At 38.2% G+C, this 21,235-nt stretch overlaps 1 protein-coding gene across 1 annotated transcript; it reads right to left on the bottom strand.

Moving 5' to 3' along the window:
* Nucleotides 1-1,173: 1,173 nt before the first annotated feature.
* Nucleotides 1,174-14,584, bottom strand: ca13.L (carbonic anhydrase XIII L homeolog). The gene is given in 7 exon segments (NM_001093512.1): nt 1,174-3,328; nt 3,829-3,984; nt 4,380-4,442; nt 6,442-6,537; nt 8,517-8,635; nt 11,176-11,373; nt 14,485-14,584. Coding segments are annotated over 7 exon segments (792 nt in total). The 5' UTR covers nt 14,519-14,584; the 3' UTR covers nt 1,174-3,202.
* Between the last annotated feature and the right edge of the window lie 6,651 nt (nt 14,585-21,235).

Below are 21,235 nucleotides of genomic sequence, written 5' to 3'. Positions count from 1 at the left end.
AACATAGAGACCATAACTGCATAACTCCATTTGAGGTAGCCAGCATGGAAAAAAGGCAGTTTAGGCAAGACTATAAAAGGAGAAGTAAAACTCAACAAAGAAGTAGGCCTGAAATGCTGCACATTAGGGAGCTCGAGTGAAGGAATAGAGGAAAATAGAGGAAAAAAACTTCTAATTTCGAATGTTTTTTTTTGGCTAATTCGTCCATCGAATTGGCTACTTCGACCTTCCACTACGACCTTCGAATCGAACGATTCGAACTAAAAATTGTTCGAATATTCGACCATTTGATAATCAAAGTACTGTCTCTTTAAAAAAAAACTTTGACCCCCTAGTTTGCCACCTAAAACCTACCGAAGCCAACCTTTACAAGGTTTTTTTGATCGAAGGAATTACGTTCGATCGAAGGATTAAAATCCTTCGAATTTAAACGAATTGCGCTAAATCCTTCGACTTCGATATTCGAAGTCGAAGGATTTCAATTCGGCAGTCGAATATCAAGGGTTAATTAACCCTCGATATTTGACCCTAGGTAAATGTGCCCCTACGTTTTGGGGATCTCTGAAGGTGCCCAGTTGCTCCCCATCTTATTCCCTGCTGATTCACTGCACATGCCCTGGACTGCTGTCAGTTACCTGAGCAATAATAAACAATATAAAGCTATGGCATCTGTTATCCAGAAACACATCCAGAAAGCTCCCAATTACGGGAAGGCTATTTCCCTTAGGGACACATTTACTAAAGGGCAAATTATGGATGTTTATAGAAAATATTCCAAAAAGACAATTCGCCAAATACTTGTATCATGGACAGCACCACTCACGGTTTTCCTTTTCTTTAAAAAGCCTTTATTAAGCCATGGGCTCTGACCCAAACAATTTGGCAACGTTTCAGACCGACATCGGTCTTTTATACATGGTGATCAGCCAATTGCTCAACGCCACATCATCAGCCCCACCCCTGACATCACACACCCCACCTCCCCACGTCAGCCGCCCCGCCCCAGATATCACTGACCCCACCCCGACATTAGGACCTGGGACTTTCCAGATACTTTAACGGATCTTTCTGTAATTTGGAACTTCATACCTTAAGTCTACTAGAAAATCATGTAAACACTAAATAAACCCAATACGCTAGTTTTGCTTCCAATAAGGATTAATTATATCTTAGTTTGGATCAAGTACAAGCTACTGTTTTATTATTACAGAATACAAGGAAATCATTTTTAGAAATCTGTATTATTGGATAATAAAATATCATAAAATAATAATTTGGAGCTTGGCAAATAGGTTTTACGGACAGAAACAGGTGAACAACACCTACACAGAACTGAAAATGCAATAAATAAGCAGCCTATGTTGCAAAGTGGTTGACTTATATAAGTATTTTGAATAGCTGTTATGACTGATACAGTACAAGCAAGCACTGGCCAAAGGTCTTAAACAAGCAAAAAGAGAAGTTTTGTTTCACACATATATTAAAATCAATGTTTATTTGGCCATATCTGCACCAGTATAAAAGAATACGCAGAGCTGATACATTAGAAAAAATATACAATTATCAAAAAGGATAAAAAGCTCTAAACGTTCCTGACCAAGATGACTATGTACGTAGTACTACGTATATACCTATATACCTTCTGGTCATTACCTCTCAAACAATGGAATGTGGCATTGACCAACAAGGCCTCTCAATACACAAGGCCACATAGGGAATTTTACATATTGTGAAAGTGGAAGATGAAGGAAAATCACCACCTCTGTTGAACCAATTAGAAGTGGATAATTTTAGTATTTTAAAATCATTAGGTTGAAAAAATACTAAAATAACTATAACAAAAGTAACAAGATATAAACATGTTATAACTGGGGTTATGCAAAATGAGCCTCTAATGCAACACATTCCATTTATCCCATCCAAGTCTAGGTAGCTAGATGAGTTAGTGCGCAAAAGGGTTATTGGCCTCTGGGTTGTCTTAATAGAGTACCAGTTAAATGTTTTAAGTAATACTGCAGAAAATGTTTTCAAACTAATTACATATACACTATATGGCCAAATATATTCGGGTGGGAAATTTACTAAAGGGCTAACGGTGGCAAAGATTTGCCAGCGTAACGTCATTTCGGAACTTCGCCGATTTACTAACGGGCGCTGGCGTAACTTCACTAGCGAAGGAGATAGACTCTAGCGGCACTTCGCACCCTAACGCCAGGCGACGTTGCGCTCTGGCGAACAAACGTAAGTTTGCTAATTCACTAAGATTGAAATTTGACTGGACGTTACCTCTTGCGCCAGACTTGCCTTCGCCAGCTCAGGGTGATAGGCTACAAAAGATCGTAATTTTTTTTGGGGTATCCGGCTTCCCCCCTACATTTCCTAAAATATGGCACATGGGATCATGTGTAGGGCAATATAACAACTCTAGTTTATTTTATTAAGGTTCCCTGGGCTTGTGTAGTGTAATGTATTGGCTGCAACATATATGTCCATTGAACTTTAACGTCCCACCGTATGCAAATTAGCCAATGCTATCGTAACTTCGCTTTGCTTGCCGCAGTAACGCTAGCACAACTTCGCCCTGGACGCAACTTCGGATTTTCATTAATAAATGTTGTCCTGGCGAAGTGTTGCGATGTCAGCTAAGCCGTCGCTGGCGCAATTTTGTACATTTGCCCCTTCAACAACTGTCTGTCCAACATCTCATTCTTATACCAAGCATCTAAATATGAAGTTAGTACCCTCTCTGTTGCCAGAACAGTTTATACTCTCTACTTTCCACTAGATTTTGTAATTTTGGTGGTGGAATTTGTTTCCAAATCTATTGATGTTGGCGATCAGACCTGACTCATATCTGAGTTTTAGTTCATCCAAAAGGTGTTCCATGTGCTGAGGTTAGACGAGCTATGTTCTTCCATCTCAACAAATCCATTCTGTACAGACCTTACTTTGTGCATGGGGGGATTATTGTGCTGAAATAGAAGATTGCCTTCATTAAACTCTTGTCAACAAAGATGGAAGCACTGAATTATCAAGAATGTCTTTGTACGATGTTGTGGCTCCTGTATCTGCAATGACAGCTGTGGTTTAAATAGCCAATCTGTCATTAAAAAATGTGTCCATACTTTACGTCATATATTGTACTTGAAGCTAAAGACACCTACAACAAGCATAAACACTTCAGCAAAGCACTTGAAGTGATCTAAAGGAACGATGCCCTGACTTTCCGGTTCTTGAGTGGCTGAACTGGGCGATGGTTGGTTGTCATGCAGCACGATTCTATTCCTGCTGTCTCTTTGGTTGACAAGAGGCTGCGGAACATGGCCAGCTGGAAAAAAAATACAATACAGAGGAAATAATTACAGTGACCTAAACCTCACAATGTTTATTTTAAATATATGAAGTCGAATAAAAGAAGGATAGAATCGTGCTGGCTGTACTAAACTGGGTCTATCCCGAGTCATTCACTTTCCACGCAGTATAACAACAGAATAGTCTTCAGTGTTGCAATAATTGTGCACTGTACATTTGCATTGTTTAAGGCACTGGCTATTTTTGGCAGCCAATATTTATAATAATTAGTTGAAAGCTAAAAATAAGTTTGGAAATTGATTGAGATTCAAAGTGCAGTCCAGTTCTGCCCCATTGGAGATTTGACCAGTGACTCCAACTATGCATATATTTAATTTTCACAATGGTGAGATAGAGGCTGATATTATCATGCTGTATTGTTGAGGAAGAATCCATGAAGGGAAATCACCATTGGTCAGAACCAATTTGCTAGTGTCTAGGAGCCAAGATCCAGTTACTGTACTGTATCATATTTACCTGTTCACAACTAATAGATATTGGGTCTTTCAGAACAGTCCATACGACACTCTCTAGAAGTGGTGGAACAGTTAGAGATCCTGGGTAGGTCCAAAAATCCATGGAGGCAGGGAGAAGGCACGATGGGTCAAAGTTTGTAAATGGAGACTGTTTACCCTACAAAATAAATAGGTGCGCATATGAAGTTACTCATATGAAAAACATTCACTTCTGTTATAGACAAAAACACAATAGAGATATTGGCAAAAAAATAAGGTAATTGTTTGGCACAGTGGCACAAACTAAAGCTGGTCATACACAGGCCAACACCAGCTGCCCCATCAAACCAATTCTACCCACAAACTGGGTGTCAAAGTATAAAAACAAAAAACAAACGCCTGTTATAAATGTTAAATAAAACACATCAAAGCCTTGATAGTGTCTGTATTGGACACGTTTCTCCAGTGTATTAATCAACAGAATCAGTAATGCTAAAGATCTAAGGAGAAGAACCCAAAAAAAAACAAAGGTTAGCCAATATATTTTACCAATATACGTATTTAAACTGTTACCTTAGATCTGATGGCGCCGAAAGTATCTGTTATCTTCTCAATGTATCTGTTCGGCTCACCAACCTGGATGGGAAGAGAAATGCAAATGAACATTATGTATTCAAATAGCATTTGTTACATTTTAGTCATTTTGTGAGTTCTTACCATTGACCAGATTAAAAAAGTCTACAAAGAATGATAATTAGGGCAGTCGGCAAGTATATTTTATTGTGAGACGCAATCAACACAGACAATCGCTACATTGATCATTTTTCCCCACAGCCCTAGCATTTCCTATTACCGGTCTGTATCGCACTTTATTACTGGTTTTGTACTAGCTTATTACATTACATTTACTGTATTTACTGTATAAAAGACTATACCAAGTGTTGTAGTAGGCCAATAGTACAATTAAATTCACTTAAACGGATACTGTCATGGAAAAACACATCAGTTAATAGTGCTGCTCCAGCAGTCTTCTGCACTGAAATACAATTCTCAAAAGAGCAAACAGATTTTTTATATTCATTTTTGAAATCTGACATGGGGCTAGACATATTGTCAGTTTCCCAGCTGCCCCAGCCATGTGACTTGTGCCTGCACTTTAGGATGGAATTACTTTCTGGCAGGCTGTTATTTCTCCTACTTAATGTAACTGAATCAGTCTCAGTGGGACTTGGCTTTTACTGTTGAGTGTTGTTTTTAGATCTACCAGGCAGCTGTTATCTTGTGCTAGGGAGCTGCTATCTGGTTACCTTCCCATTGGTCTGTTGTTAGGCTGCTGGGGGGGAAAGGGATGGGGGTGATATCACTCCAACTTGCAGTACAGCAGTAAAGAGTGATTGAAGTTTATCAGAGCACAAGTCACATGCCTGGGGGCAGCTGGGAAATTGACAATATGTCTAGCCCTATTAATTACTAATCAGCCTTAGATTTCAAAATTAAATATAAACAAATCTGTTTGGATTTCAGTGCAGAATTCTGCTGGAGCAGCACTATTAACTGATGCATTTGAAAAAAAACATGTTTTCCCATGACAGTATCCCTTTAATTTTACCTGAGGTTAAATAAAAACACTTGCCATGTGTTGAAAGTCCAATGTGCCTTAAATATCTTAATTAATGTATATTTGGAAGTTGCTTAGGACAGCATTAAATCTTATATGGCAAATTTTAAAAAATATTATTTGGGCGGAGTTCAATTTTTTAGGGGAATTCAATTGTTATTTTTATTAAAGGGTATATTTGTTTTGAAACAAAGCTTAGCCAATAGACCATTTGTATTTGAATATGTGACCTCTCAAAGATCTATCATATTGGCACACACATATCAATAAATATTTCCTTTGTTATTCTCCCTTGAGCCACCATTTTGTATTGTTCTGTGTCTCCCTCACTGATTGGAAAAAATGTGGGTTCTAACTGTGACAGGAAGACGTGTGGGAGTAAGGCGCACGCCTCTGTCCATTCATTGGCTTGTGTGCCTTGAGTTTGTGTGTGAACCTAGAGGAAGGGAGCGTTTCAATATAGAATTATCCAATGGCACATATTCTTAGAAAATGTTTGTGTGTGGCTGTCAGAGAAATCAACTGTAGTACTTACATTGCATTTTGGGATAAGCTAATGGCACTTATTAACTGAAAACATATTTTAATTCAGGAAATGTTTTTATTTATTAGAAATGTGTTTTAGTTTGATCTATTTTATGTGATGTAAGGTCCCATTTTTGAAGGTGAGACAAGGTACAATAAAGTGCAAAAATGTATAAAGCAATCCTCTTCTTGCACTTTGTACCTTCTGTACCTCTGTGTGTGTGTCTATTTTGTATTTAAATGCACAAAATGCAATACAAAGAGCCGAACAGGACATGGGTGCTCCTGGCATTCCCCCTACCTTACGCATCAGTCAGGATTGTGGGAGCAATTGAATTTTGTATATCCCTTGTACCCATGCAAGTTGCAAGTACAACTTGCAAATAGGATGTGTAGGGGCTCTAAAGAGGACAAATTCACACCCCTTAGTACCTTGTTAACAACTTGTTCATTTTTCAGTAGAGCAGCTTGTGCCACATATTGTTATCTTACCTTTAGAAACACCCCCAGTACCGCTAGTCCATCTGGTGCACAAGCTGCCTTAACAAAACTGGAGAACTTTTCTGAATTCCAGTGGACAATATGCAGCTGAATTGGAAAGAATGTATTGAGAAAATTGAGAAATATTGAGATGTAATTGAGAAAAAAAGCAGCAGTCCTTCCACAATAATAATGTGCTGGTGATTTATATGGATAAGGGTTATAATTGGTCCTCCCTTGTCTGATTTGGGTGACCCACACTACACCATAGTCCTTTCTAGGGATATTAACTTAAGTTATGATATGATCACACTAGGGATGCACCAAATCTACTATTTTGGATTCGGCTGAACCCCGAATCCTTCGCGAAAGATTAGGCCCAATAGTATACTGAATCGGAATCCTAATTTGCATATGCAAATTAGGGGTGGGATGGGAAAACATTTTTTATTTCCTTGTTTTGTGACAAAAAGTCACACGATTTCCCTCCCAGCCTCTAATTTGCATATGCAAATTAGGATTCGGATTCGGTTCTGCCGTACAGAAGGATTCGCCCGAATCTGAATCCTGCCGAAAAAGGCCAAATCCTGGCATAATCCTGAACCGAATCCTGGATTCGGTACATCCCTAGTAGACACCGTCTTACTGAATCTGAGCTCCTACACTAGCTAGGCAGAAAGTAGAAGCTGTACTTCAGTACAGGTATGGGATGCATTATTCAGAACAAACAAGGAAAAGTTGTGCTCACCACTAATTTTTAAAACCATTAGGCGGGGGTGCGTTAAGGCTGTGACCAGAAAATACATATAGACAAATACAAGAGTCCTCTGCACTCAACCCATTATCAATATATTTAAGACAGAGACATTTTGTGCATACTGCTACTGAAAAATGCCTTACCCTTTAAACAAAACAGGGATTGTTTGTCCATATATTGCAATATATTTAAGCTGGCCAACTAAAAGGGAAGCCAAGTTTGGGAGTTTTACTTTGAAAGCAGCGAATAAGTTGCAGGTAAAAATAGTCCCTTTGTAAAATGTATAATGAAGCAATAGAATTCTTAATGAATCAGATGAAAATTGAGCATAGGACTGGCCAGATATGGGATGACTGTGACGTAGTTGGCCAGCTTAAATATATTGCAATATATGGACAAACAATCCCTGTTTTGTTTAAAGGGTAAGGCATTTTTCAGTAGCAGTATGCACAAAATGTCTGTCTTAAATATATTGATAATGGGTTGAATGCAGAGGACTCTTGTATTTGTCTAGGCATTATTCAGAAACCCTTCATCCAGAAAGCTCCAATTTATGGGAAGAATATCTCCCATAGACTCCATTTTAATCAACTAATTAAAATTTTATTTTAAATTATTCCCTTTTTGCCTGTATTAAAAAGACAGTACATTGTACTTGATCCCAACTAAGATATAATTGATCCTTAATGGAGACAAAGCAATGTTATTGGGTTTAATTCATGTTTAAATATGAAGATCTGAATTCTGGAAAGACCCATTATCTGGAAAATTCCAGGTCCCAAAGATTCTGGATATACATGTATAGCAAGGTTTAAAAGACTCCCAAGACCCTCTGATGGTACCTGGGGTCATGCAAATCGCTGCAAATGAGTATGGAAAGACTTTCACTCAGCCACAAAAACGACTAAGTAAAAAAAGTATTTACTGTTACTTGCAAGTATTCTTAATTGATGGGTTACAGTTTCCCTTTAAAATAGAGGCCATAAAGAAAGGGATAACGGATAGCGGTGGTATTTATGATTCCTCTGTTAAAACATTTATCAGTAAAGAGTGATAAATGTACAGTAAAGTTAATTTCACCTCCCGTCATAACCTTTGAGTACACAAAAGAGACAATGACCTTTATTCAGTGTTGATTTTCATGGCAGTGAAAGCCTGACAGTACTGCACTGGGGAGCATTGATAAATCACTGGTTGGCATCACCCTGGTAATAAACTCTCTTAATTATTAAATAATATCTTTTATGTTTCATTGATTAATCATTATCAACATCTGAAAGGCATGTTTTTCATTTAAGGTTGGAATAATTAAATGATTTGTCTCTAATACCTCAGCTGCATAGTCCACGCCATCCACCTTGTGTTCAGAGCCATGGTCATCGCTGGGCCCCCAGTGAAAATGTAACTGACGTAGTCTGTAGTTTCCCATGAGTGGGCCTCCCCTGACCACTGCACAGGAGGAGATGAAAGTTATGAGAAGACAATGCAATTCACCTTCAAGAAGCTTAGAAGTAAAGGCAACCTAATTTTCAGTATGTGAAAGTCTTAATTTTGTGGCTTACCAGTTGTTCTACCACTGCGAAATGGGACACTGCTAAAAAGAAGAAATTGACCCAGGTTTTGCCTTAACTAGGCAGCCTGTGACATGCAGGAATTTGGTAGTGAAGAATGCCTGCAGCTCAGTGGACCTGACAGGGAACTGCATTTTATCTGTCCCTGTGGATATGCAGAGTCTTCTCAGTCCTACTGAGCTTCTAGGGCAGGACCTTGAGGCCATGGCCAGACATGAACTAGTGAGGATTTATAGGAAGCTCCATTGAAGAATTAAATTAGTAACTATAGTTTTAGGCTTTTTTATGCTTATGGCTATAAGTGCAAGAAACAAAGGGGCAGATTTACTACGGGTCGAAGCAAATTCGAGGGAATTTTCGAAGTTAAAAAATTCGAAATTCAAAGTAATTTTTTGGATACTTCAACCATCGAATAGGATACTACAATTTCGAATTTACTTCGACTTTGATTCGAAGTAAAAATCGTTCGACTATTCGACCATTCAATTATCGAAGTACTGTCTCTTTAAAAAAAAGTCGACTTCAATACTTCGCCAACTTAAAGCTGCCGAAGTGCTATGTTAGCCTATGGGGACCTGCCAGAGGATATTTCAAAGTTTTTGGGTATCGAAGGAAAATTGTACGATAAAATCATTCGAACCGTACGATTCGAAGTACGACCGTAATTCGATCGTATAAAGAATAAAATCCTCCAACTTCGAATTCGAATGTCGGAGGATTCTATTCGATGGTCGAATTTTGAAGTATTTTCCACTTCAAAATCCGACCCTTGATAAATCTTCCCCAAAATGTGTCAATAAAATTCTAATATAAAGTACCAATAAAATTAGAAGTTTTATTTGATCTCTGACGAATGGTGGACAGATGAATGCGCACCCATCGGGATAATACCATAGTTTTAGCCCGAATTTAAATCTTGCACCTTATAAAAATTGTCATTGGCTAAATTATGGAGGGGATTTTATCACATTTTAGGGGGCATTTACAAACACAGCCACAACTGAGGATGCTCCAAATGGACAAAATGGTGCCTCCATCTTGACGCAGTTTAGTAAGGAAATTGTGCTCAGATGCTGTGACACTGGTATTTTGAAAAAAACATGGCAAATGGAACACTGTACTTGTGGCTGTAAACGACTGCTTTTATATATCATGTATATATTTCATATATATTAATCAAAGATGAGGAAAGCCAGATCAAAAAAACAATGTTCTAAGCCACCTTTGCTACATGGGAAAGGCACTGCTATAGCATATGTGGGTGTCATCAAGGCAGAAGCACTTAATTAATTTATCATGAAAGATCCCCATCCCTGAGAGAACCACCATTGCAATTATAATGCAACAAAGTATAACATATGGAGAACCTACAGCCTACTGTCATTCATACAAATCTGTGCTGCAGAAACTGCTGCTCTTGTGAGTAGTGATGGGCGAATTTATTCGCAGGCGTGAATTTTCAGCGAATTTGCGCGATTCGCAACCAGCGAATAAATTCGCGAAACGCCCGCAAAAAATCGTCCAAAAAAAATTTGCCGACGTCAAAAAAATTTTCCGCCGCGTTGAATATAAATTCCCTCCCGCGTCAAAAACGAGACGCCGGCACGGTTTCGCACTTTTTTCACCGTTTCGCAAATTTCCCGTGAATTTTCCGGCAAAGCGAAATGGCGCAAATTCGCCCATCACTACTTGTGAGCAAACGCTCTGTTGTTAATTTAAAGGTTAAAAAAATACAGAAGAAAGTATATATATATATGTGTGTATCTAGGCTCTAGATATAATGTACAGTAAATGAAAACATTGCACAGACGTGGCGTGCAGAAGGATCACCTAAGTGCCAGCTTCACTTCTCATTATAGTGAACATTTCATTCCCTGAGTGCTAAGTAGGAAAACATAGAAGCTCAAGTTGTGTGACTCAGTGATGAAAACTTTCAACAACTTGGCGACGTAGCACAAGTGGTTTGGTTTCAGGGTTAGGCCTCTATAGCTGTTCCAGGTGTTGCAGAACTAGAGCTCACAGCTATTTAAAATTGCAGCAGGGATTTGGGGGCTTGTAACTGTTTCCTTTAACCTGTTTTATCCGGGGAAAAACTTTAAAAGTGACTTTTAATGGAGCACGGTAATGTAGCTCAAGATGGGTCGGCGTTTGCCTTAATGAACTATGATTCTACCCATTAAACATATAGTTTATTCACTCAGTTAAAGCAGGGGGAACAGGTTTGGGCAGGAAACGGAACCAATAGGAGAACCTTTCTGACTTTACAGTTGTAATGCTCAATCCAATGATGGCACAACCACAAACAAACGTGCAAAAAATTCAGCACTTCAGGAATACCTGTACAACAAATAACTGTATAATAATTCAGAGAGCAAACGACTGCAGTAAAACATAGGCAGTAAAATCAGTTCGACATACCTGAGCTATCATCCCCATCATCAAACTCCACGGCGACTGTATGGCCGCTGTTACTGATAACCTTAGCAGAGTGAGGATCATAATCAACCAGGAGGGGCTGCAGTGAGGGGTCATAGAGGGCATCTTTTGTTATTATATTGATCGGAGATTGGCGATCGCCGTTGGCAAGTGGGAACAGGTCCTGCCACACGTCTGGACCTGGATTAAGTTGAGGAAAGTTCATAATATGACTTGACAATAACAATCTCTAGGTGCAAAGTAACCCCAGCCTGGCCAGGATGTATGCACAGAGCTCCCTTTTGGAGTACTAGGCATGGAAGGCATATAAATGTAAGCCCATAGCCCATTCATGTACTAATCTACACAACCGAGAATAAAAACAGAGTGATTTTTTTCTTTACTCATTGAGAATTGAGCCATTATTCTAAAAATAAAAAGTTGCACCAGTAGGTTAAAAAAAGCTGTTTTTTGTATCTTCTCCCAGTATAACATTTAGTTTCCCTTATACAATATATGACATTAAAGTTGTTAGAGTTGTTCACCTTTACGTTAACTTTTAGTATGTTATAGAATTATTGTTTTTCATTATTTATTTTTTATAGTTTTTGAATTATTTGCCTTCTTCTTCTGACACTGACCCCATCTAAAAAACAAATTCTCGTTAAGGCTACGTTTGTTATTTCTACTTTGTGCTACTCGTCTTTTTATTCAGGCCTCTCCTATTTATATTCCAGCTTCTTATTCGCATCAGTGCATGATTGTTAGAGTAATTTGGACACTAACAAGCAGACTGCTGAAATTGCAATCTGGAGAGCTGTTGAATAATAAAAAAATAAAGCTAAATAATTTAAAAAACACAAATTATAAAAAATGAAAACCAATTGCAAATTGTCTCAGAATCTCATTCTCTCAACTGGCAGCACAGAAGAAGATGGGAAGCTACTGTGGCATCTTTGGAGGCACAGGGCTATGGTTGCCTTGGGCTGATACAGAACCCCAGGACATAATGTGTAAATATAAATAAATAATAAAAATATAATAATAATAATAATAAATAATATTAAAAATATATAAAAATGTATATAAATACAAATATATAAAAAAATATATACTAATATTAATGGAAAGTGAATATAAAATTTCTAGAGAGAGGTTATGACAAAGAATCACGTGCCACACAAGGCTTAGGGAAAGAATGTTGTTTGTATACAGTTACACTGAACTCGGGAATATTGTACTAAAGGGCAATGGCACACGCTGCAATTCCATTGCTTTAATCTTCCCACTATAAAGACAAGCAATAAAATGTTGTGTTTGTGCTACAGCCACAAGATGGAATAAGTAGAACATATATTTTTACAAAGCTTATTTCCCTTCCAGCACCCAAAAATTGGGGTTGATGAAGCACAACAATATTATTATATGCAGTGAAAGTGACAAGGGCTCAAGGAACATGTGAATAAGAAGGAGGAAACCATATATATCTTGTAACAGTAGGTAATGAGTATACAAAACACTTGGCACAGATTAGCCTATCTCTTCAATACAGAATAGACGCAGTGTGTGCTGATAGTGCTGCTGTGAGGTTCAAGGCCAGAAGGTGGAGGATAATATTTAACTGTTTTACCGCTTGCTGTTAGGCATTTGGGTATTGCACAGTTTGTTAGTCTAAAAACGTGGGGGCATATTTATCAAAGTGTGAACAGACTGTTAGACCTTTAAACATTCAATACCAGTGAACAGAGCTTTGTAATTCTTCCCTTGTGAACTGCCTGTTTGCCTTTTGGTTAATTTGCCCCATGGTGCTTTACAGAAGGGAAGTCTGTGACTGTATGCATGTGACTCAGGTTGGTGTCAAAGCAATGCAAAGGAAAGTGGGTTTATGGTCTACATGTCAGAAAATGGTTATTACCCTTATATTTTATTTATAAAACCGCTTGGTTGTACCCCCCACTACTACTGCTGCTGTTTCCCGTATTACACCCTTCTCTCTTGCGACTCCTTATATTCGGAATGCCATTCCTGAATCTTTCAGGAGAGAATCCTCCAGTGTTTTTAAAACAAAACTCAAAGACTACCTCTGGGAGCACCTGGATAACACCTGAACTGGGAACTGATACTTATATAACAGTGTAACAAACTGTAACCTACAGCACTTTAATACCCCTCTGAATTATGTCTGTATGTTACCCTCCCATTTAGACTGTAAGCCCTAAAAGGTAGGGTCCTCCAGCCTTTTGTCTCCTTGACACTGAGCACTTAATCTGTTTTGTAATTATATTTTATATTTATATGAATTCTATTTCTAATTTCAATAACCCCTTGTTTGGTACTAATTTATTGTTTTGCTGTACAGTGCTTTGACCTCAAGGTGCGCTATACAAATAAAAATGTACATACATACAAGTGCTACGCAATATGTTGGTGCTATATAAATACATGTTAATAATAAAATAATAAAGTGTATTTATGAACATAGCTGCAGGTGTGGCCGCACTAAAATGGACACAAATATTGCAGGGATTGTGTTCCAAAAACACTTCCATATAATTGCAACAGCAACATTGCATGCACTTTGCCTCTTTGGTTGAATCGCAAACAAGTTTCCCTATTAGTTGGAAATGTTTTGCATCAATAGGTGCAACAGACTTGAGCAAAAGAATCCCTTTTGGCATTTTAACATTGAGTGCTGGAAGTGCCACAGTCCCGACTCTAAAAATGTTACAGCAAATGTGCATGTGAATGTCTAAGTTTTGATACCTGGGGTGCAATGTATTGGGGAGCAAATTCACTTGTGGCCACAATGAGGATGGAGTTTGGGAAATAAACTCTGCATTTGTGCTCCAAGCTGCACTTTGTTATTGTTTTTATCCCAGAATATTACTGGTATGATTTGAGCATGCCGTTTACTATTTGGTGCCAATTCAAAATGATAAGGATTTTTTTTTTGCTGCTAAACTGGCACCATAGATTTTTTGATTATGCAGAAGGTGCCTCCAGTGTAATTCATCGTGTCCCCTTGGGATTCTATATCTGTGCTGACACCTAGATGGAAGGAGATGCTAGTCATCAGCCAGGCATAGACCGCTACTCAATGCCATGGATCCTGCATGGCCAGAATTTACTCACTTACCCCCTAAAACAGGATTTCCATGCAACTTATTGGGTTTTTATACAAACCAGAATGTACATCAAAATACCTACCTACCTACCATTCCTACTAGTTTGTGATTGTATTTTTCCCCATTCATCTGCTGTTGCATGCTTAGCTCTCTACAGATCATAAATAGCTTTAGCCACTCTACTTACCATTGTGATCTTCATATCCCCACTGATGCATCATGTTAGAGTTGTACCAGGGTCTCCTCTTTGCTCAGTTCTTTCACTGTAACCTTGTTCTAAAGTTGCTAATCTTCATATACAGCCTGTTACAGCCCTGGGCAGCTGGAGGAATAGATCTGAGTTGCTCAAGTGCTGCTATTTTACCTCTAGTCCCTGCCCACTTCTTCACACATTCATACATATGGGTGGAGTAGAGATGATATGCAAGCCAAAGTGCAATCTTATAAACCAAGCCGGAAAATATTCCACGCCGCAGACCTCTTTACCCTGTATACAAGGGAAAGCTGTACAGAAATGAAGCTTGTAGAGAAGAGTGCTCTGTGAGCAGATCAAGAAGGATTTATATTTCAGAATATGTAAGGGACCAGCTATCAACTGGCTATCAAAAAAATATCATGCTAATTTGCACCAGTGCAGTTACTCATAGCAACTAGTCATTTTTAAACTTGCAGTTGACTGACTGCTAATTAATATAGGAAACTATTACCAGGGCCGAGCCAAGCTAGCCAGGTGACCTAGGTAGCCCTGGCAGAAACAGAGCTGCACAATTGTTAACTCATTATGATCAGGGGTGGAGGAGAGTGGGCAGGACTGGGGGACTCATGGTCCACGAATAGGTGTACACATTCAAGAGTTAAGTGCCCAGCACCCACCTTGTTGCGTCCCAGGCTTACCCCTAGTTCCAGCCGCCCTGACCATTACAATTAGCATGTATATTAGTAAACCAGACACAATATGAGACATAATACAGCGTGTATATTACAGCAGATAATGAAGAATTCTTTATCCATTACTATTGCTGGTGGCTGTCATAAGCGAGGTAAACTTGTGTGTCTTTTGGCCATTGGCACATTTTGCTGCATTTTTTGTATTCTTAAAATTCTAAGGGGGAAATTTGCAAAAAGGACACATTTGCGAATAAAAAGTCACGTCGCAATGTAATATTCTTCAAAAGGTATTAATTGCATTACAAATCTTCATTGCGCGTTGGGAACCTTTAACACCAGCTTGGCAAAATTGGTTGGCAAAACACATCACGTTTAGGAACTTCAAGTAACAAAAGCAGAACCATCAGCAAAAAATGATCAACATGACTTATAGGTAACTTTTAGAGGGACATTTATCCTGGGTCGAATTTCAGGTTTTTTTTTTAACTCACATGAATTTGATTGTACTCGAGTATTCAACTATTAATTAATAAAATCGAATATTTAAAACTCAGACGAATTTTACAGACTTAAAAACACATATCAAATTCGACCAAACTCGGTTCATTTTTTTTTCAAATAAAACTCAAATGTCAGGAAGGCTACAAACATCACCAAATCCCTGGACTTCTCCCATTGACTTATACAGTAATTCGGCAGGTTTTAGGCGACGAATAGTCAAATTCAAATTCTTAAGGGGCCAGAGTATGATAAATCTCAAAAATCTAATTATCATTTTTTTTTTAAAAAAAAAAAACTTGAATCCAGTTTGGATTATTCCCTAGTCGAATTTGACAGCTTTGACCATAAAAATTCAACCCTTAATAAATCTGCCCCTTAAAGGGGTTGTTCACCTTCCAAAACTTTTTTCAATTCAGTTGTTTTTAGATTGTTCTCCAGAAATAAAGACTTCTTTCAATTATTTTCCATTATTTATTTTTACTGTTTTTCCAAAATCTAAGTTTTAAGTTGAATGTTCGTGTCTCTGGGGTTTCATCTGGCAGCTCAGTAATTCAGGCGCAGATTCTAAACGGTTACAGTTTTGCAACATTGAGTTGAGACATTTTTCAGCAGCTTCTCTGGAGTGTTAGCAAATATTGTATCAATTCTAACAGCTGTCTGTAATGAAACCCAGAGATTCTGCTCAGCAGGGACAAAGATAAGAAATGTATGAACTAAATGTATCCATTTAGAACAGTTTACAGGGTCAACGACCCCCCCCCTCTTCCAAAGCTGTTTCAGAAGGTGAAAAATGACACGTAACACTTCAATATTAGAAAAGCGGTCACACATAGTTTACACACATAGTATATTTCTGGTGATCTATCTGAAACCAACTATTTGTTTGAAGGTGAACCACCCCTTTAATGTACATTAATATTTTGAAGAGTTGTTTTTTAGTGTCAGTATCACTTATCCCCACTCTGAAAATGCTTGCTGAGGTTAGTGCATATATTGCACCCATATAACACCTATATATCACCCATATATTACCCATATAACACCCATATATCACCCATATATCAGCCATTTAACACCCATATTTCACCCACATATCACCCATATAACACCCATATATAACCCATATAACACCCATATAGCACCCATATATCACCCATATAACACCCATATATCACCCACATATCACCAATATAACACCCATATAGCACTCATATAACACCAATATAACACCCATATTTCACCCATATATCACCCATATAACACCTATATATAACCCACATAACACCCATATATCACCCATATATCACCTATATATCACCCATATAGAACCTATATATCACCCATATATTAACCATATAACACCCATATATCACCCATAATTATCCAGACATTGACTGGGGTAATGGGGTTGCTAAGACAGAAAAAACTAGTAGGTTTGTAAATATGCTGAATGACAACTTTTTATTCCAGCTCATCAAGAACCTACTAGGAATAACTCTCTTTTGGACCTTGTAATAACTAACAATACTGAACTCATCTCTAACATTTGTGTGGGGAGCATATAGGGAATAGTGATCATAACATGGTCTCCCTTGAGATTCTGTTGCAGAAGCAATTCTATAAGGGAGTAACTAAAACACTAAGGGGTATATTTATGAAAGAGTGAAGTTAATAGTGAAGTTCCGCCACTCTCCATTCATTTCTATGGGATTTTTATAGGCGTATTTATCAAAGGGTGAACTTTCACTTTCACCCATTGATAAATACGCCTTTAAAAATCCCATAGAAATGAATGGAGAGCTGCGGAATTTCACTCTAGTGGCGGAACTTCACTCTTTGATAAATTTACCCCTAAATTTCAGACGTGCAAACTTTGACAGTATAAGGGCATCTCTGCAACATATTAAGTGGGAAATGTGTTTCACAGGGTTAAACAAAAATGGGAAGTCTTTAAAATGCTGCTTAATAAATAAACTTGTCAGTATATTCCTGTAAGCAAGGAACGTCGTTGCAAAGCAAAACCTTTTTGGTTCAATAGAAGTGTTGGTGTTGAGGTGGGTAAGAAAAGACGTGCTTTTAAGGCTTTCAAGTTAGCTGGGACAGACGAATCATTTATAAGTTACAAGGAGGCCAATAAATCATGCAAAGAAGCTATAAGGCTAGCGAAAATTGATATCGAAAAGGATATTGCAGCAAGCAGTAAAAAAAATCCAAAATTATTTTTTATATATGTTAATAGTAAAAAAATGAAGCAGGAAGGGGTGGGACCCTTACTATCAGAGGGGGGTCAGCTGGTTGATAAAAACAAAATAAAAGCGCAGATTCTGAACTCATATTTTTCATGTCTACACAAATGAGGAACCAGTAAGTGAAGGTTTCCTTCTTAACAGTCCCAATTCTAATAATACAACTAATGATGCATGGTTCACACATGAAGAAATTCAAAAGAGACTAGAACATGTTAAGATTAACAAAGGTCCCGGGCCAGATGATATTCATCCCAGGGTACTTAGCGAGCTTAGCTCTGTGATTGCCAAACCTCTTGACTTAATTTTTCAGGATTCATTGAGATCTGGCATAGTGCCGAGAGACTGGCGAATTGCTAATGTGGTGCCTCTATTCAAAAAAGGATCCCGTTCTCAGCCTCAAATCTATAGGCCAGTTAGTCTGACGTCAGTGGTAGGAAAGCTTTTCGAAGGGTTAATAAAGGATAAGATACTGGACTTCATAGCAAATCATAATACTATAAGTTTGTGCCAGCATTGTTTTATGCGTAATAGATCTTGCCAGACTAACTTAATATCTTTTTATGAGAAGGTAAGTAGAGACCTCGATTCTGGGATGGCAGTGGATGTGATTTACTTAGGGGCAAATTCATCAAGGGTCGAAATTCGACTGGGGAATAGAATCGAATTGAATAGGCAATTCGGGCGAATTTACGCGCTGGCGAATAGTCGAATTGGCGAATATTCGCCAGGCGAATAGGCGCTCGATCGAAGATTCGATCGAAGGATTTTCATTCGACCGAATGCCTTTTTATTCGATCAAAAACTTGGAAAACAAGCCTATGGGACTTTCCCATAGGCTTTTAAAGCAATTCGGTAGGTTTTAGGTGGCGAAGTAGGCAGTCGAAGTATTTTTAAAAGAGACAGTACTTCGATTATCGAATGGGCGAATAGTCGCAGCATTTTTTCGCTCGATCCAGTACTTCGACTATCGAATGGCGAATAGTCGCAGCGTTTTTACGCTCGATCTATTCAAATCATTCTACTCAGGCGAATTTACGCCAATTCGATAGTCGAGGAGCACAAAAATTCAAAGTTTTTTTACTTCAAATCCTTCACTCGAAGTTAGTGAATCGGCCCCTATGACTTTGCTAAAGCATTTGATACAGTGCCACACAAAAGGTTACTGGTTAAATTAAGGAATGTTGGCCTGGAACATAGTATTTGTACCTGGATAGAGAACTGGCTAAAAGATAGACTACAAACAGTGGTGGTAAATGGAACATTTTCTAATTGGACCAGTGTTGTTAGTGGAGTACCGCAGGGCTCTGTACTTGGTCCCTTGCTTTTTAACTTGTTTATTAATGACCTGGAGATGGGCATTGAAAGTACTGTTTCTAGTTTTGCAGATGATACTAAATTGTGCAGAACTATAGGTTTCATGTAGGATGCTGCCACTTTGCAGAGTGATTTGTCCAAGTTGGAAAACTGGGCAGCAAACTGGAAAATGAGGTTCAATGTTGATAAATGCAGGTTATGCATTTTGGCAAAAATAATATAAATGCAAGTTATACACTAAGGGGCCGATTCATCAATAGTCGAATATCAAGGGTTAATTAACCCTCGATATTCGACTGAGAACTAAAATCGTTCGACTTCGAATATCGAAGTCGAATGATTTAGCGGTAATCCTGCGTTCGATCGATCGAAGGATTTTTTGGGGTTTTTGTAGATAACATGTTGTCTAATTCTGGGCAGTGTCATTCTGTGGCTACTAAAGCAAATATAGTTCTGTCTTGCATAAAAAAGGGCATTAACTCAAGGGATGAAAACATAATTATGCCTCTTTATAGGTCCCTGGTGAGGCCTCATCTGGAGTATGCAGTTCAGTTTTGGACTCCAGTCCTTAAGAGGGATATAAATGAGCTGGAGAGAGTGCAGAGACTAAGTGCAACTAAATTGGTTAGAGGGAGGGAAGACTTAAATTATGAGGAGAGACTGTCAAGGTTGGGGTTGTTTTCACTGGAAAAAAGGCGCTTGCGAGGGGACATGATTACACTTTACAAGTACATCAGAGGACATTATAGACAAATAGCAGGGGACCTTTTTACCCATAAAGTGGATCACCGTACCAGAGGCCACCCCTTCAGACTAGAAGAAAAGAACTTTCATTTGAAGCAACGTAGGGGGTCATTCACAGTGAGGACAGTGAGGTTGTGGAATGCACTGCCGAGTGATGTTGTGATGCTGATTCAGTTAATGCCTTTAAGAATGGCTTGGATGATTTTTTGGACAGACATAATATCAAAGGCTATTGTGATACTAAACTCTATAGTTAGTATAGATATGGGTATATAAAATTTAGTTAAAAGTAGGGAGGGGTGTGTGTATGGATGCTGGGTTTTCATTTGGAGGGGTTGAACTTGATGGACTTTGTCTTTTTTCAACCCAATCTAACTACCTGTATGTAACTATGTAACATATATCACCCATATATCACCCACATTACTCGTACCATAATCAGTGCTGGATTAAGCATTTCAAAGGGCCTGAGTTGAAAAGTAGAAGGAAATATTCACAAAGGATTTATAAAGATAACATTTAAAAAATGTTGAACTTGAAAACAATGTTTTAGAAATACTGGCCCTTGCACTGAAAATGAATCAATCATTAAAATCAAGTAGAGACTGACCTCGGAGAAGCTGCTGTAATTCTTCAAAAATAATGGCACACACTGCTGTTTAGATGCCAAGTTTTTAAGCAGCCCAAAAATTATACCATTGCCTCCTTTTCTATGACCCCATATAACATACACAGCCTTAATTGGTTGTTGATTTTTATTGACATTTGACATTGACATTTCATATATTCATATATTTGCTTTGGTGACAGCTTGAAAGAGTTCAATTTCTGGTTACATTTTAATCAATGTGGTATTGTTTTCAGACCGTGGTGGCATTTCTTAGTCTGGAATTATGTTTTTGGTCCAACATGCACGCCTTTCTCAGAATTCTGCATCTCTTTACTAGACAGCAGCTCACAGTACAGAACCCACTATCACTCACCCACTATCACTCACGTCTAAACACTACTAGACAGAGTGGGATTAAATCCCTCACTACTACAATCAAGACAGAGGACATACAAGAAAAGGCCATGTTTTGTACTGTTTGCTATTATTCTCAAATTAAAATTTGGTATGTTATAGAATGGCCAATTCTAAGCAATGTTTCAATTGGTCTTAATTTATTTATTTTTTATAGTTTTTGAATTATTTGCCTTCTTCTTCTGACTCTTTCCTGCTTTCAAATGGAGGTCGCTGAC

Source organism: Xenopus laevis, chromosome 6L (assembly GCF_017654675.1).
Source record: "Xenopus laevis strain J_2021 chromosome 6L, Xenopus_laevis_v10.1, whole genome shotgun sequence".
Classification (NCBI taxonomy): Eukaryota; Metazoa; Chordata; class Amphibia; order Anura; family Pipidae; genus Xenopus; species Xenopus laevis.
Note: the sequence above shows the minus strand (reverse complement) of the source record. Positions and strands in the feature narration are given on the sequence as shown.